At 39.3% G+C, this 17,190-nt stretch overlaps 1 protein-coding gene across 1 annotated transcript in view; it reads left to right on the top strand.

The window, feature by feature from the left end:
- The window catches only part of LOC141442486 (uncharacterized), a 42,014-nt gene that overhangs the window by 11,725 nt on the left and 13,099 nt on the right, over positions 1-17,190 (top strand). The window contains exons 2-3 of the mRNA XM_074107502.1: positions 8,157-8,568; positions 10,854-11,021. Coding sequence (XP_073963603.1) covers positions 8,343-8,568; positions 10,854-11,021 — 394 coding nt within the window. The 5' untranslated portion in view covers positions 8,157-8,342. The remainder of the gene's footprint in view (positions 1-8,156; positions 8,569-10,853; positions 11,022-17,190) is intronic.

Below are 17,190 nucleotides of genomic sequence, written 5' to 3'. Positions count from 1 at the left end.
GTCCTGTTATGCCCACAGCTCAGTGATCGGAGTGAACTGCGCGGATTCAGCTTAACATACCTACCTACAACGATCGGCTGCATGGATGTACTTCCACCGGATATCGATGAAGTTGATCATTGCGAGTTAAATTGATTCCGTGCGGAGTCTGCTCTGCTCGCAGAGTGGATTGATACCGGCTTGCTGCCTCTCGGTGTCTAATTATTACGAGCCAGTTGTCACTTTCCCATCAAAGGTTTCGGAACTAAACATAGGGAAATGGAATTAGTCTGAATCATTTGTCATCCAACAAAATAATAGCTAAATATTGTTTAGTTGGTTCTTCCTTTGCAAATGAAATGTATGCTTCTGTGAACCTATATCTTTGTATATTCCCTGAGTTAGTTTGGTTATAAGCCTTTTTTTTAATAAAAAAATGTTGTGTATATAGATTATAACTAATCTAATACACTACAATTGCAACCTAACTATCTGAACTAAAATAATTTCCTTGCTCACACCGCGACCTTACGATAGCTAAGCTTATGCAAAATATGCGTGTTCATGCAGTTCCTCCACCTCCACACTGTAAGAACAACACAAATCACACACCCATCTATCACCACCACACACTACACTGACGCGTTTCGAACTCAACCAGAGCTCATCTTCAGAGTGACACAACCGTACACCATGCTACCAGTTGTTAGACCCAGTTGTTGAGTCTAACAACTGGTAGCATGGTGTACGGTTGTGTCACTCTGAAGATGAGCTCTGGTTGAGTTCGAAACGCGTCAGTGTAGTGTGGTGGTGGTGATAGATGGGTTTGTGTGATTTGTGTGTGTTCTTACAGTGTGGAGGTGGAGGAACTGCATGAACACCGCATATTTTGGCATAAGCTTAGCTATCGTAAGGTCGCGGGTGAGCAAGGAAATATTTTAGTTCATTGATATGGACCTCCGCAAAGTAACGCCTGATTCAATAATTATCTAAACTATCTGATTCTAAAAAGTGGGCTTGCCCAGCATCAGGTGATGCATGCTGGAGACGACCACTTCAAACACATAATATTGTTTACTTCTTTGTAAATAAATGCCATACATACACGGTCTTCAAGCACTGCATTTTTAAACCACACGTTCTAAACGTGTACTTTAACTTGGCATAATATGTACCCTCGCGAACCTCTAGTTATATGGTGTTAACCTTAAACACAGACCTCAATCGAGCCAATAGGTTAATCACCCAGTCATTGATGCCTATTACACCATTCATGGATCCATATCAGCCCACGAATTAATCGATTACATGATTCGATATGCCAACTCTCCACTAGCAGCGATACATGCGCAGTATTTTGATGCTATACTATACATCACAAATTGATTAAATTAGACTAATGCTGAAATGTAATAACAATAAATATCTCGGGACAATTGACACCAATTGACCTAGTTCGTCATGGGAATAAGATCAAATCCTATTACGCGCTACAGATGTAACTAGCAAGCAAAACACGAAGAAAATTGTAAGTGAAATGGCGAATAATTTTGTTTCGGACGCCTTTAATGATCGTTACGCTTCTATTCGAGAGTCGCGATAGATTTCTAAAACATTGGCGTAACTAGTGGATTATAATAATTCTATTTTTTGGACATGGTGGATGTATTTTATGTTATGATTGATGACGTTTTGTAAGTCAGAGGTCTATAGTCGGGGAATGAAAGGAAAGGTCCTGTTATGCCACAGCTCAGTGATCGAGTGAATGCGCGGATTCAGCTTAACATACCTATCTACAACGATCGGCTGCATGGATGTACTTCACCGGATATCGATGAAGTTGATCATTGCGAGTTAAATTGATTCGTGCGGAGTCTGCTTCTGCAGAGGGATTGATACCGGCTTGCTGCCTCTCGGTGTCTAATTATTACGAGCCAGTTGTCACTTTCCCATCAAAGGTTTCGGAACTAAACATAGGGAAATGGAATTAGTCTGAATCATTTGTCATCTAACAAAAAATTAGCTAAATATTGTTTAGTTGGTTCTTCCTTTGCAAATGAAATGTATGCTTCTGTGAACCTATATCTTTGTATATTCCCTGAGTTAGTTTGGTTATAAGCCTTTTTTTAAAATAAAAATGTTGTGTATAGATTATAACTAATCTAATACACTACAATTGCAACCTAAACTATCTGAACTAAAATAATTTCCTTGCTAGCCGCGACTTACGATAGCTAAGTTATGCAAAATATGCGTGTTCATGCAGTTCCTCCACCTCCACACTGTAAGAACCAACCAATCACACAAACCCATCTATCACCACCACCACACTACACTGACGCGTTTCGATCAACCAGAGCTCATCTTCAGAGTGACAACAACCGTACACCATGCTACCCAGTTGTTAGACCAGTTGTTGGAGTCTAACAATGGTAGCATGGTGTACGGTTGTGTCACTCTGAAGATGAGCTCTGGTTGAGTTCGAAACGGTCAGTGAGTGTGGTGGTGGTGATAGATGGGTTTGTGTGATTTGTGTGTGTTCTTACAGTGTGGAGGTGGAGGAACTGCATGAACACCGCATATTTTGGCATAAGCTTAGCTATCGTAAGGTCGGGTGAGCAAGGATTATTTTAGTTCATTGATATGGACTCGCAAAGTAACGCCTGATTCAATAAATTATCTAAACTATCTGATTCTAAAAAGTGGGCTTGCCCAGCATCAGGTGATGCATGCTGGAGACGACCACTTCAAACACATAATATTGTTTACTTCTTTGTAAATAAATGCATACATACACGGTCTTCAAGCACTGCATTTTTAAACCACACGTTCTAAACGTGTACTTTAACTTGGCATAATATGTACCCTCGCGAACCTCTAGTTATATGGTGTTAACCTTAAACACAGACCTCAATCGAGCCAATAGGTTAATCACCCAGTCATTGATGCCTATTACACCATTCATGGATCCATATCAGCCAGCGAATTAATCGATACATGATTCGATATGCCAACTCTCACTAGCAGGCGATACATGCGCAGTATTTGATGCTATACTATACATCACAAATTGATTAAATTAGACTAATGCTGAAATGTAATAACAATAAATATCTCGGGACAATTGACACCAATTGACCTAGAACCAAAGTAAGCAAAGCTCTTATCGTGAGACAGGTAACTAGGCAGGCAACGTATAAGGAAAGATATACTTAAATTAGATATTAAATACCCAATATATAATAGTAATACAGTTCTATGGGACAATAATATCTTGTTCTACCATTTGCCACGACTTTTCGGCTTATTTGCCTGTCTACATTCATCATCACATCACATTGTTTCATATTTGTGCAGTTGCAGTGTATTATTTGTCGAGAGTATACTCCCTATGCTAATCAAATTGAAAGTATGAATCTATGTTCAAGATCAATAGAATCTGATAAGACAATCATGTAATGTAAACAAAGCGATTCATCACGATCAGTCCGAAAGCACTCTACATTTGAATATCAATTCAGATCGAATTCACATCTAAGTAAATTAAATTTTAGGAAGCATTTTCCATATTCGAGTAAATGAAAGAAGCAGCTGATAAAATATTCACCTAACATTTTATTAGGTACAATCGAATACATATATTAACAACTGAGAAAAATTATACATAGGTCAGGAATGTCTTATACAAAAAATTTTCAAGTGTTTACTACTAAGCGGTCAAATTTCTCTCAATACCGTCTTCAGTGGTCAATTAAGTTAGCTTCGTCTATAAAGTAACCATCATAAACATCTCTAGATGCAAAATATCTGATCACCACTGTATAGTCAGTTGAGTACCCCGGCAGCTCATGCGGTTATCATCGCAACTGGACAGTCCAGGAAACAGAAGTGCGGCAGGATTGAACTATTTCACAGTCAATTTCGAGATGATTTCATTGATAGATCTATGGATGTCAAAATAACATCTGCAGCTCAAAGGATTCAACTCCAGTACATGATTCAATTTCTTCCACTGTAGCTATGCAAATACCTATATCTTTGAGATCTCACATTCCACATAGCGTTAATATGGAGACCCACCTTTAAAAAACAAAAGAACGAACGGTTTATTGAAACTGTAACTACCATCGTTAATTAACAACCATCGGCCATGGGCTGTTAGCGTACGATAGATCCGTTATGCATAACCATGGGTGATGTGGATTTGATTTAGATCTTGATATCGACTTTACAAATGTATTGAGTATTAGTAAAGTCGATATTTCTTGATGATGTGATCATGTTATTTTAACGGGCAATTTCAAGATTTTTCATCGAAAGATCTAGCCTAGCTTCCGGTAGTGTTTCATGTTACAAGCATAGCTTTTCTAGAAATTGTTTTAAACTGGTGGTGTTAGATTAAACGCTTAACTCCTCACCTAGTTTATTAAACCAAACACGAGTAAATTCCTTTACAGGAAAGCTATTAAATCCCCATCGCACACTTTGCGGCGTCCGCTGGGAATATAGCTTACACATTAGTTAACGAATAAACAGTTTAAACACACAAGGTGACACAAGCTTGATGACTAAGTATATTACGCTTTTTTTAAGAACGTTTGTCTAGATCGAATTTATACTCGTTATTTTAAACATCCCATTGGTAGAAAAGTATTTAGGACAATCTTTTTTAAAAAAATGGAACCTAGACGGTTATCTTGGTTTCATGTTATTTTGGATTCTATCGTAAACAAATCTTACATGCCAATTTCCTTAAATTTGGGATTAAAAAGATGACATCACTCATAACGAAATTCAACAAATCGATTATATTTAATCGCTGACTAGCCAATCAAGAAATCCCTGGCATTGACCAAAAAACAATACCCACAACATCGAAATTTTACTCTCAACTCGTAATGACCTTCGTGTCCCAGTATGTTAAACATACAACTACTCTTCCCGCCCAAAAGGGCATAAGTGCACTTCAAATTCTTATATGCATATGTTGTTTTAGATTTATGCTTGTGGTCAGCCATGCTTGACGTACCATGACGATAGCCGTTACGTACGTAACCTGCGAAAATAGAAGCCTCTATGACAAGGCAATAGAGTTAAAAATACGGATTGGCAGGTATTTCCGGACATAGGACGGCAGATGAGTGGACATTTTTTGGATAATTTCCTAAGACTGGGAGGGGAGTTAGGTGCGTGTGACGGAGGGGTTACCTTGATGTACCCCTCTGTTACACATCCGTATGCATTGCTGTGAATGTGCATTTATTCGTTATTATCGCTTGAGTGTCATGTTAATTGTAGGAACACGTTAACAATACAGCAGTTCTGTTAACTTTATGCTGTTTTACTTATCTTGGAAACTTCCTTTCCTAAATAACATCTAATGAACAAAATCTACGTAGATGATCTCATCACTGGGAGGAAGATATACCAATGTTCAAATAACAACTTTGCACATCATCGATCAAACTGTAAAGTTTTAATGGATTAACAATTACAGTGTTCGTAATAAGTTTACGCAAGGAAGGCAGATACAACCAATCATTTAATGGCCAATGAGGATTGGTTGTTTCCAAAGAGCTTTAGTTACTTCAGAACATTTAAAATCTAGACTCCACACGCAAATTCTTCAGGTTTCTTATTATGTACATCTTTGTATTTTATCAGATTTTTTTTAATGCTTATCAGATCAGTATGTAGTAACCTACAGAAAAAAAATTTGATGTAGTACCTATTTATTTATTTCATAACATATAACTAGTTGTTTAATTACCATCTATGTTTAAAATGTTTTCATTTATAATTATTTTGGCTGTGATCACTGTTAAGTATAAAAGTGTATTATAACTTTCATCATTATTAATCACTTTACCCACTGATTCACCAAGAATTTCTATGGGCTCATTTTATTTATCGTCAATCTATGATAGAAACTGTGCGTGTAAACTCTTAGCATTTCAATTACTCGTATCGCCGATCTGACTTTCCCATAGCGCTCTTTTATGAATTAAACATTACGGCTTGATGTGCATTGGGCTATAGTAAAGTATGTGTACCGAAGGAATATGTTTCTAGTATGTTGTTGTCGTTTGATACGCTGGCCAGTTTCCTATAAAACAGACCGAATACCTTGTAAACGTTGGCACTTACCGGAGGATGCTGAAGGCCAATAGTATTACTTAACTGGCACTGTTTGTATGTAAACACAACAGCAAAATTTTCGACCACTTATTGGTATCCGATTGAGCTGAAATTTACTATACTTACACAAGTTCGGTGACAATACAGTAAATAAATTGATAGTGAAGTTCTAGTGGTTCGGGCAGGATAGTCTCGTTAATGGTATCGACTTGAAACTTTATACGGATGTTTTTTGATAACAATGCAAGTGCTTTTTTAATTCGCTGCTCCCGATCAGATCGACTGTCATGGCTATGGAGGGGCGCTTAAAGATTTAAGATTGTATTAAGTCAACTTTTAAAACACTGCATGAAGCATAATTACCACGGTGACTTTGTATCAATATCCTAGGTTTCTCTGCGGATGGCTCGGTTTTGTTAAAGTGTAAAAAAATTAAGGTTTTAAGTCACGTTACGTATACATTATTTTTGACGTCTATGAATTTTCTTTGCTGTCACAAAACTTTGTGAAGTCTTATTATTATTACCATATACGATATGTGTCACTAATCAAATACTAGTCCCGAACAAGACAAAAGAATTCGTTTCGATTTCAAAATAGAAGTTAGTATGATACTAGGTTAATAATACAGGTTTGAATAAACGTCGCGTGTTATAACTTGTTCTTATCGTGATGATATTAAGGTTAAAATTTTAATGATTTCGTTACACGTTTGATATGTGTTCGTGTGTCGGTTATGTCGAATCGTTTAAAAAGTAGAGATAAAATGAGAATAATACAGGTTTGAATAAACGTCGCGTTATAACTTGTTCTTATCGTGATGATATTAAGTTTAAAAATTTAATGATTTCGTTACGCGTTTGATATGTATTCGTGTGTCGGTTATGTCGAATCGTTTAAAAAGTAGAGATAAAATGAGTTGAGGTATTGGATTATTTAATAAGAACTTGCACTTTAATCTGGCCCAATATTATAAATGCGAAAGTTTATAAGTCTGTTTGTTTGTTTGTTACCTCTTCACGTCTAAACCGCTGAACCGATTTAGATGAAATTCGGATGAGTTTGAGTCCCGGGGAAGGACATGGGATAGTTTTTATCCCGGAAAAATGCATAGTTCTCGCGGTATAGCGATAAACGCATTCTACGCAGACCGAGTCGCGAGCAAAAGGCTAGTAAATCTAGTACTCAATAACAGCTGACTGGATATACAATGCTATAATCATCAAGCAAGATCCCGTCTTATTTTAGAAGCCCTTTTTCCGGATCCTCTTTTTTACCCGACTGCGATTTGTTGTGTTTCACGCGTATGTATGGGTAATGGGTCCTGACTGTTGAACTTTAAGTTAGCTACTTAACAACGTTCTAGCCCAGCCCACTAGACTTGTTTTCTTCTTTTTAGTATTTTTTAAAGCAGTCGGGTTTTTTTTTTTTTAATTTATTGTTTTTCTAGCAGCCACGGTAATGTGCCTCTGTTTTTGTCTAGCTACATAATGCATTTCATATGCTCCTGGTTCATACTCCTACCTGGTCAATAATATCCTTATCCCTATTAATATTATAAATGCGAAAGTAACTATTGTCAGTCTTCCTACCTGTCTGTCTGTTAAATCTCTTCACGAATAAACCGCTGAAATTACTTGGATGAAATTTAGTATCGTGATAGTAAAAATCTTCGCAGATGGAATCGTGGGCAACAGCTAGTAAAAATATGATAGAACTGTTTTCACTTGTCACAGAATGCTAACTATATAGCCATAAGTTGAAATAGAGTGTCGTTTTGTGTTGCTTCGGAATAAGTGTACTATTTAAATTCCGCCAATCGCATACTATGAATCTTAATTACTTTTACTCGCACTTTGGACGCAATCGAGACGAGCTGCAGACTGCTAAATTTTAAATTAAACGCATTCATTCAATCTCTGTGCAAAATTAATCGCGTAGCTAACATTAGCAATGCAAAATACACAATTGAAATTCGCAATTAGCTAACACTAACGAACTTGACTTTTACGTAATCAATTTTCTTTCTTTTGTTACAGATTTTCTAACGTGAGAATCGAGAACGTGCCGACAATGGTGTAGCAACGAAAATCACACACATTAGAAAATCGATCTGAACAATTGGCGCGTAAAAACGCCGGCCATCTTGTTGACTTTAAAATGTGACGCAACGCCATCTAGCGGTCGAACAGTGAACTTTTAAGTGAAAGTGTTTTGCTATCAAGATGAAGTTGAATCTATTTAAGCGGTCTATGATATTTGCGACGTTTTTCGGGTCGTGTTTGTGTATTGCGTTGATCGTAGCGTCCTTGGGGACCACACATTGGATTGATGCGCGGGCGCGGAGGACCTCAAACCCTTTGGATTCTGAGGGTCGGATTAGCTTTGGGCTATTCGAAGGGCATAAAGAGCTGAACTTCGGATATGGATGGAGAAGTCATGATTTCAGTGGTGAGTTCACTCATTGTTTAACCTTCAGTTTTATGAACAAATCGCAAAATGCAAAACGTTAAACTTTGTTTAAATTTAATTTGTAAATTAAGCTTCGCCTCACTAGGGTACGGATGGACACAGGAAATATTGCAGTTTAATTTAATTTCATTACACTGTTAAAAATGTTATACCGGACTTTTATCAGTGTTCAGGTATTTTTTTTATGAAAAAAAAAAATGAAAAAAATATTTTATTTGTTAGGAAAAATAGACTTTACATAATAGTGGCCGGGACCTCCTTGTCAGCTTGAAAAAGCCTGTGTCAGGAGGCTCCGCTCCTCCAACCTCTTGACATGTACATTTTGTGTCTATTTCTTAACTGATTAACTAAACTAAACTTACTTACCAACTATTTAAACTATTTTTGTGTATATGTAGGTAAACAATAGATTTCGACGCATACAAAGAATTATGTAAGTATTTTCATGTTGTATTCTCAAAGAATACGTGTTCACGAGATTGTAAAGCAATGTCGCATACTAATTATCATTTTTTCTCTATTCATTATTGATTTGTCACGTAGAAATACCAAAAGTATTAAGACGGAATAATGTCACGTAAACTTGTTAGTTTTGATGTTCCTATTGTAGGACCAGAAAGTTTGAATTCGAGTTCGAATACAAGCTTTTGACGTTCAGATCTTCTGGACAATGTCACAAAGCTTTTATCAACAATAAAATATAGTTTTGAAATTTTTAAGCTCAGGATAAATCTGCGAGAAAAGTCGTGCTAGAGGCATTACATTGCGGCGCTCGTCTGACCACCCGTAACTCGTTTGCTTTACAGCCTCGCAAACGCAATGTAATCCAATTTGTCAGAGTTTTCTGGCAACTCTAAACTGGGCTTTACGCAAGCTCTTGCCAACTGTCACAACGACATGCCGTAGTAGTGACGGCTGTCATAGGCTAGCGCTTTCCCACCGAAAAGTGGGAATCTGCCATAATGATTATGCCTCACTTAATTCCCCAATAATGGCCATTCAAAGGTGTAAAAACTCACGTCATTAGATTAGGTGAATAAAGAGAAAACCGCATTACGCGGTGAACATCTTTCGCATAATAATACTCCAATAATGCGCAATTGTGTCGTGCTAATTGTATCAACAAAATCTCGTAACATTTCGGCTTCAACACGCACAATGTAGGAATTAAAATAAATAATTTAACGTAACCAAGCAATTATCATTTTAATGGACGGTTTACCACATTGACTTAATTACGCAACGCTTCGCTACAATGGACCAGTTTGTCCATTCTTTTACTCGCGTTTCAAAATTCGTCTCATAAAAACTGGTTGCTCATTAGATTAGACTTCGAGCGAGGACGCTGGTCATGCAAGAAGGTGGGAATTTAATTCAGTTTAAATATAAATATAAATCTATCTTAATAATTTAGGTACAAAAAGTTTCAAATTATTGAATACGGAAATGTGACAGTCAAAAAAACATAATAACTTGGGTATTCAAATTAGATCATATTTGCCGAATATTATGGTTATTGCATATCTATGCGTAGATGTTTTTTTTGGTTTGGTAATTGTAATAGTTCTCAAACTTTGAACATAAAAAGGCTTAAGTTTTTATCTTACGATCTTTAAATAGCGTCAAGAAGATCATCTCCATAACTTTAATGATAGACTGATGATAGACTGAAAGTAAACTCGGTACTTAGTAACTTGAACGTGAAATGTTATAATGAACATCATTTACTACCGCATTTAATAAAAATATTTTAACATTAAATAGGTCCACGGATGGATCACTCACATCGTGATGCCTTCTTCCCTTACCAACCTGTTGCATGATGCTGACTTCCAAACACCTCCATCGGATGTTACAGCTGCCACAAGTAGGATTAAAACCAGGTTTTACCACTTTCAACCTGAAGTTGACTACTATTCACCAGAATTGTCACTTTTATATGGGGCTATGGCATATATTTTAACTTTCACTATGTTACGGCACTATCCTGATAGAAAACAGGATGAGGTTCACTGATTCAAGAACGTCAGCACTGCATCTCATGCTTCTCGTCTTGATTCCACGACCATTCAGCCGGTTACAGTACAACCATAATGTGAATGTCGATCGGGATTCGGTGGTTTTTCTTCCGTTTTCCTAAAGATTCATATTACGATAAAAAGAAAGAAATCCGATCTTTTGTTTCGAATTGCGAACGACCTTAGCAAACTAGTTTAATTGCACTTTCGTATGATTTTTAACGTCTCATAATCGTGTGATTCCAGTAAAAGCTGGCACACACCCAGCCCGACGCTGGGCGTGGTGCGGCACCGCTGCTCAGCTGGGCGCAGCTTTGGTATCAAGTGGCGGCGCCTGCGTTTTAGCGGCTTTGGGGTCAGCGGCGCGAATACGCTGTCAGCCACGCCCACTAGTCGTCAGCAACTCGCTTGCAGGTGAGTCCAAGACTGCTGACCTTACATCTATTTATTCATCATAACACAACCATGTCGAGCGTTACAATCAAACTCTCAGGCACTGAAGCTTAGCTGAATGGATCTTTGGTGTTGAGCGCCTGCCTGTTATAGACTGAGAGGTGGCAGGAATTTTTAAAACGATCATGGAAACGGTTAGACTCATTTTTATGTGTTGTAGAGTGGTCTCCTCATGTGAAACGAATTGGTCTGCCTGCTCTCAGTGGGTGCAACTTTGAGATATAGCGCATAAAAGAGGCTTTATTGTTGCGAAAAAAAAAACGATAACAGAAATGGTTAGTTTTAGTACATATTCAAAGTATGGCGTCTCCTCATGTGAAACGAATTGGTCTGCCTGCTCTCAGTGGGTGCAACTTTGAGATATAGCGCATAAAAGAGGCTTTATTGTTGCGAAAAAAAAACGATAACAGAAATGGTTAGTTTTAGTACATATTCAAAGTATGGCGTCTCCTCATGTGAAACGAATTGGTCTGCCTGCTCTAAGTGGTTGTATTTCAGAGCTATGATGCTCGCAAGATGCTTGATTGTAAAGAAAATTCAAGGTAATGGTAATCAATAAAATAAATCTCAGAGACCGTTAGTACTAGAAAGCTGTGATTTGGTATAAATATACTTATCTATCACGCCAACAAAGTGATAAAATAAAAAAAAATAAAAAAACATTTTTTTAGGGTACCTCCCATAGACATAAAATGAGGGTGATTTTTTTTTTCTCAACTAACCCTGTATTGTGGGTATCGTTGGATAGGTCTTTTTAAACCAATGGGGGGTGCTAAGACGATTTTTCGATTCAGTGATCTGTTTGTGAAATATTCAACTTTAAAGTGAAAACTTTCATCAAAATCGAGCGTCTCCCCCCTCTAAAATCTAAACCGTTGGGTGGAAAAATTTGGAAAAATTAAGGATGGTAGTAAGTATATCAAATTTACAAGAAATATTATAACGACTAAGATTGTTTGAGAATTTGTAGTAGTTCAAGAGTTACTAGCAGCCTAAGGTATAAAACATACCTAAACTTGGAAGATTCCGTACACAATACGAAATCCTTAGAAAATATAAGTACTTGATTTTTCCTAATGGCTACGGAATCCTTTCTGGGGCGTGTCCGATACGCTCTTGGCCGGTTTTTGTTAATTCAACTTACTTGTATAAGAAGTCTTCTCTAAGAAGTTTGGCTAAGTGCCACTTGCAAGCGCATGAACGACACCGTCGGAGTTGAAGCGTCGTGAAATCAGGAATCGATTACGAAATCCCCATCTTTGTTACCAAAGCTGATTACACTATAATTATAACTGATTGCCGCAGATAGTCGGGCTCTCAGATTATCGCGCTTGGTTATAAGTCACAGCGCCGTCTCAGTTCAAAGTCGTGGAGGTTTAGCCTTCACCTTAGCTCTCCACTCCTGTCGGTTAGCGGCCTCGTTCTCCCACTGAGACGGCACTATGGTGCAACTTTTCATGGTTCTCTTTAGCACGTCCTTATACCTCAAAACTTGTCCGCCATGCTTACGCTTGCCATCCTCAAGTTCTGACCAGAAGACGCGCTTCGTCACCCGCTGCTCTGACATTCGCGTAACGTGGCCGCTCCACCGAAGTGGTCGCCGCATGAGGTTGGACTCAATGCAACCTACCTACATTGGCTCTGCGCAGCACTTCGGTATTCCGCACATGATCAGACCATTTGATCCTTCAAACTTTTCGGAGGCATCTTAGGTGGAAACGGTCTAGCATGCGGATGTGCCTGTGATACGCGTCCACGCTTCAGCAGAGTGCAATAAGTTAGGAAGGACGATGGACATGTACACAGAGATCTTTGTGACTAGTTTAAGGTCATGCGAACAGAAAACTTGAAATCCAACTTACCGAATGCTGCAGCTGCAGCTCCGATTCGGCTGTTAATCTCGGCGTCAAGGTCACACACACACGCGCTAGCACACAACCTTGCTTCACCCACAGGTAACGGGTAAGAAGTTTGATTGTTCACTGTCGAGAGCGACGCAGCACTGCATGTCGTCATGCAGGAGTCGGAGAAGTCTCACAAAGTTTTCTGTGCATCCTATCTTACTGTGTACCACCCATAGAGCTTCTCGAGGGACACTATCAAAGGTTTTCTCGAGATCGACGAAGCAGATGCACATGCGGCGGCTTTGCTCTCTGTTCGCAGTGAGAAATAACACCCAGATTAACAGCCAAATCGGAGCTGCAGCTGCAGCATTATATAAGTTGGATTTCAAGCTCTTCTGTACGCATGACCTTAAACTAGTCATAAAGATCTCTGTGCACATGTCCATGGTCGTTCCTAACTTATTGTACTCTGCTGAAGCGTGGATGGTGTATCGCAGGCACATTCGCATGCTAGACCGTTTCTACCTAAGATGCCTCCGAAAACTTTGAAGGATCAAATGGTCTGATTCGTGTGTGGAATACGGAAGTGCTGCGCAGGGCCAATGTAGGTGGCATTGAGTCCTACCTCATGCGGCGACAACTTCGGTGTGCGGACACGTAACGCGAATTAGGTCGAATGCCAAACTGAGTCTCAGGCAATATTTTTTCAGAAAGTTCCTTAAGGCGGTTCATTAGGACTCGGGCAAATATTTTCCCAGGGACTTACATCAGAGAAGTACTCCTTTGTTCTTATATAAGACTTTCAAGGCTGATGGGACTCTCTCTTCTCTCCACATCAGCTGAAAGAGCTCCCATACGGCCGTATGCAATTCCTCAACGCCGTTTTTGAGCAGTTCACCCGGTATAAAATCAATTCCGACCGCGCGCTTATTTTGTTGTTGCTTAATACTTAGCAAGAACAACCTTGCTTTGTCTCAGCGGCTAGTCCAGCTTTATGTCAATAGGAAGTTGGGAAATTGAGCGAACGTGTTCCAGGTCAACCGACCTATCTACGTTCAGCAGAGAGTTGAAATGTTCTGCCCATCGCATCAGCACTTCTTCCTTACCTTTAAGAAGGCCTTCGCCACTAACAGGCTTAAGTGGGACTTTTGCAAGTGAAGTCGTGCCGATTAGCTTTTTAATTTCACCATAGAACTTCCCTAGCTGATTAGTATTTGCAAGCCACTGCAAATAGCGAGCTTTGTCTTGCCATCACTTGTCTTTTGTACCCCTGTGCTGCCGTAGAGGACGTCGGTTATCAATCGCCTTTCTAAGGACTCCATCATTCTCATCAATCCAATCCTCGTGTTTTGGTTTTGGACTTTCAGACCTCAATCAGCATCAAGATCGCCATGATCTTATTAGAAAGAGGCAACGCAGCAATCAAGTCATAGTATATTTTCCTTGATCCCGAGATCCGTAAGCCTATCAACGGTTAGAGACGTCGGCTTAGTTCTACCAGATGTACAAGGCAAGGAGGATGGAGGCGGAGACGAAGTTTCGTGACAACAAGCCTATGATCGGTCCAGAAGTGTGCACCACGCATGACACGGGTGATTAGGACTTGGGAAACATCTCTTTGGCGTACGATGGCATAATCTATCAGATGCGTGTTTGGACCTTGGATGCATCCACGTGTTTTAATGCTTGGCGGGAAGTCTGAACATTGCGTTTGTAACTGCAAGATGAAATTGTGCACAGAAATTTAGTAGCAGCTGTCAGTTATCGTTCATTCTGCCTACTCCGTGTCTACCTAGAACATTAGGCCATGCAATAAAGTCCTGTCTGACTCTGGCATTGAAATCACCCAACAGAAGGATCTGCTCCCTGGGTCGTACACTCTCCATACAGTGACTCCACGGAGCTTATCCAACATACAACATGATAACATTAAGGTAGTTGTTGTTATCCAGGTGGAGGCGCAAAGTGATCACGCGGTCCGAGATGTGCACCGGATTCTCTTGTAACTTCTTAATGAGTTGATCCTTGAACCGCAAATCCTACGCCTGACCTTCGCGGCTCGGACGAGGCGAGTCCTTTCCAGAAGAATGTGTACCCGCCACCTTGCTCCACCAGCTCACCCTCATCAGCAAGGTGTGTTTCGCTGAGAGCAGCTACATCGATATTATAGCGAGAGAGTTCCCGAGCTACAATGGCGGTCTTATGCTCTGGGCAGGCGTTGTCATTACGATCAAGAAGAGTTCGCACGTTCCATGCACCAAATCTCATTTGCGATTGATTTATAGTATTATTATTATTTATTTTGATCACGTGTTTTAAGATGCGAAGGCAGCCGCGGTTACACTACACCTTCCGTGTGTTTGGCGTGAGCTTTTTTCAGGACACCTTTTCTAGCCCCTTCCAAGGCTAAGCAAAGAAAGCAGTACCACCCTTAATAGGGCTGCTCTGATGCTCCGGGTGCTGCCGAACCCTCTCAGTCCCCCCAGTGCAGAACGAAGCGACCACGGTGTCATACAACACCCCCAGAGCCGCCCACGTGTTGGCCTCAGACAAAGCCCGGTTGCATCAAACCAAAACCTTTCTACTTCAGCCATTCGCCGTGGGACTTTGTTGCTTCTAAATTTGTATAAATGAATACGGACTCCTTAATATGTAATGGTAATTCACCGTTTCACTTGATACCCAGTAGAGGATTACAAAGAAAAATCAAGTAATCGTGAAACCAGGAATCGATTACGAAATCCCCATCTTTGTTACCAAAGCTGATTACACTATAATTATAACTGATTGCCGCAGATAGTCGGGCTCTCAGATTATCGCGCTTGGTTATAAGTCACAGCGCCGTCTCAGTTCAAAGTCGTGGAGGTTTAGCCTTCACCTTAGCTCTCCACTCCTGTCGGTTAGCGGCCTCGTTCTCCCACTGAGACGGCACTATGGTGCAACTTTTCATGGTTCTCTTTAGCACGTCCTTATACCTCAAAACTTATATAATATAATGTAATCAGCTTTGGTAACAAAGATGGGGATTTCGTAATCGATTCCTGATTTCACGACGCTTCAACTCCGACGGTGTCGTTCATGCGCTTGCAAGTGGCACTTAGCCAAACTTCTTAGAGAAGACTTCTTATACAAGTAAGTTGAATTAACAAAAACCGGCCAAGAGCGTATCGGACACGCCCCAGAAAGGATTCCGTAGCCATTAGGAAAAAATCAAGTACTTAATATTTTTCTAAGGATTTCGTATTGTGTACGGAATCTTCCAAGTTTAGGTATGTTTTATACCTTAGGCTGCTAGTAACTCTTGAACTACTACAAATTCTCAAACAATCTTAGTCGTTATAATATTTCTTGTAAATTTGATATACTTACTACCATCCTTAATTTTTCCAAATTTTTCCACCCAACGGTTTAGATTTTAGAGGGGGGAGACGCTCGATTTTGATGAAAGTTTTCACTTTAAAGTTGAATATTTCACAAACAGATCACTGAATCGAAAAATCGTCTTAGCAACCCCCCATTGGTTTTAAAAGACCTATCCAACGATACCCCACAATACAGGGTTAGTTGAGAAAAAAAAAATCACCCTCATTTTATGTCTATGGGAGGTACCCTAAAAAAATGTTTTTTATTTTTTTTATTTTATCACTTTGTTGGCGTGATAGATAAGTATATTTATACCAAATTACAGCTTTCTAGTACTAACGGTCTCTGAGATTTATTTTATTGATTACCATTACCTTGAATTTTCTTTACAATTAAGCATCTTGCGAGCATCATAGCTCTGAAATACAACCACTTAGAGCAGGCAGACCAATTCGGTTCACATGAGGAGACGCCATACTTTGAATATGTACTAAAACTAACCATTTCTGTTATCGTTTTTTTTTTCGCAACAATAAAGCCTCTTTTATGCGCTATATCTCAAAGTTGCACCCACTGAGAGCAGGCAGACCAATTCGTTTCACATGAGGAGACGCCATACTTGAATATGTACTAAAACTAACCATTTCTGTTATCGTTTTTTTTTCGCAACAATAAAGCCTCTTTTATGCGCTATATCTCAAAGTTGCACCCACTGAGAGCAGGCAGACCAATTATTCACATCAGCAGACCACTCTACAACACATAAAATGAGTCTAACCGTTTCCATGATCGTTTTAAAAATTCCTGCCACCTCTTAGACTATTAGTGTTTTGGTCGTTCAGGAACTCTCCGCTTGCCAATGCAAGTGAGTTTTAAAATTCAGTAACTTTACACAAATTTATGCACAATCGAACTGTAGAAAG

This window comes from Choristoneura fumiferana, chromosome 25, assembly GCF_025370935.1.
Source record: "Choristoneura fumiferana chromosome 25, NRCan_CFum_1, whole genome shotgun sequence".
NCBI classification, from domain to species: Eukaryota; Metazoa; Arthropoda; class Insecta; order Lepidoptera; family Tortricidae; genus Choristoneura; species Choristoneura fumiferana.
The sequence above is the reverse complement of the archived record's forward strand: the minus strand, read 5'-3'. Positions and strand labels throughout refer to the sequence as shown.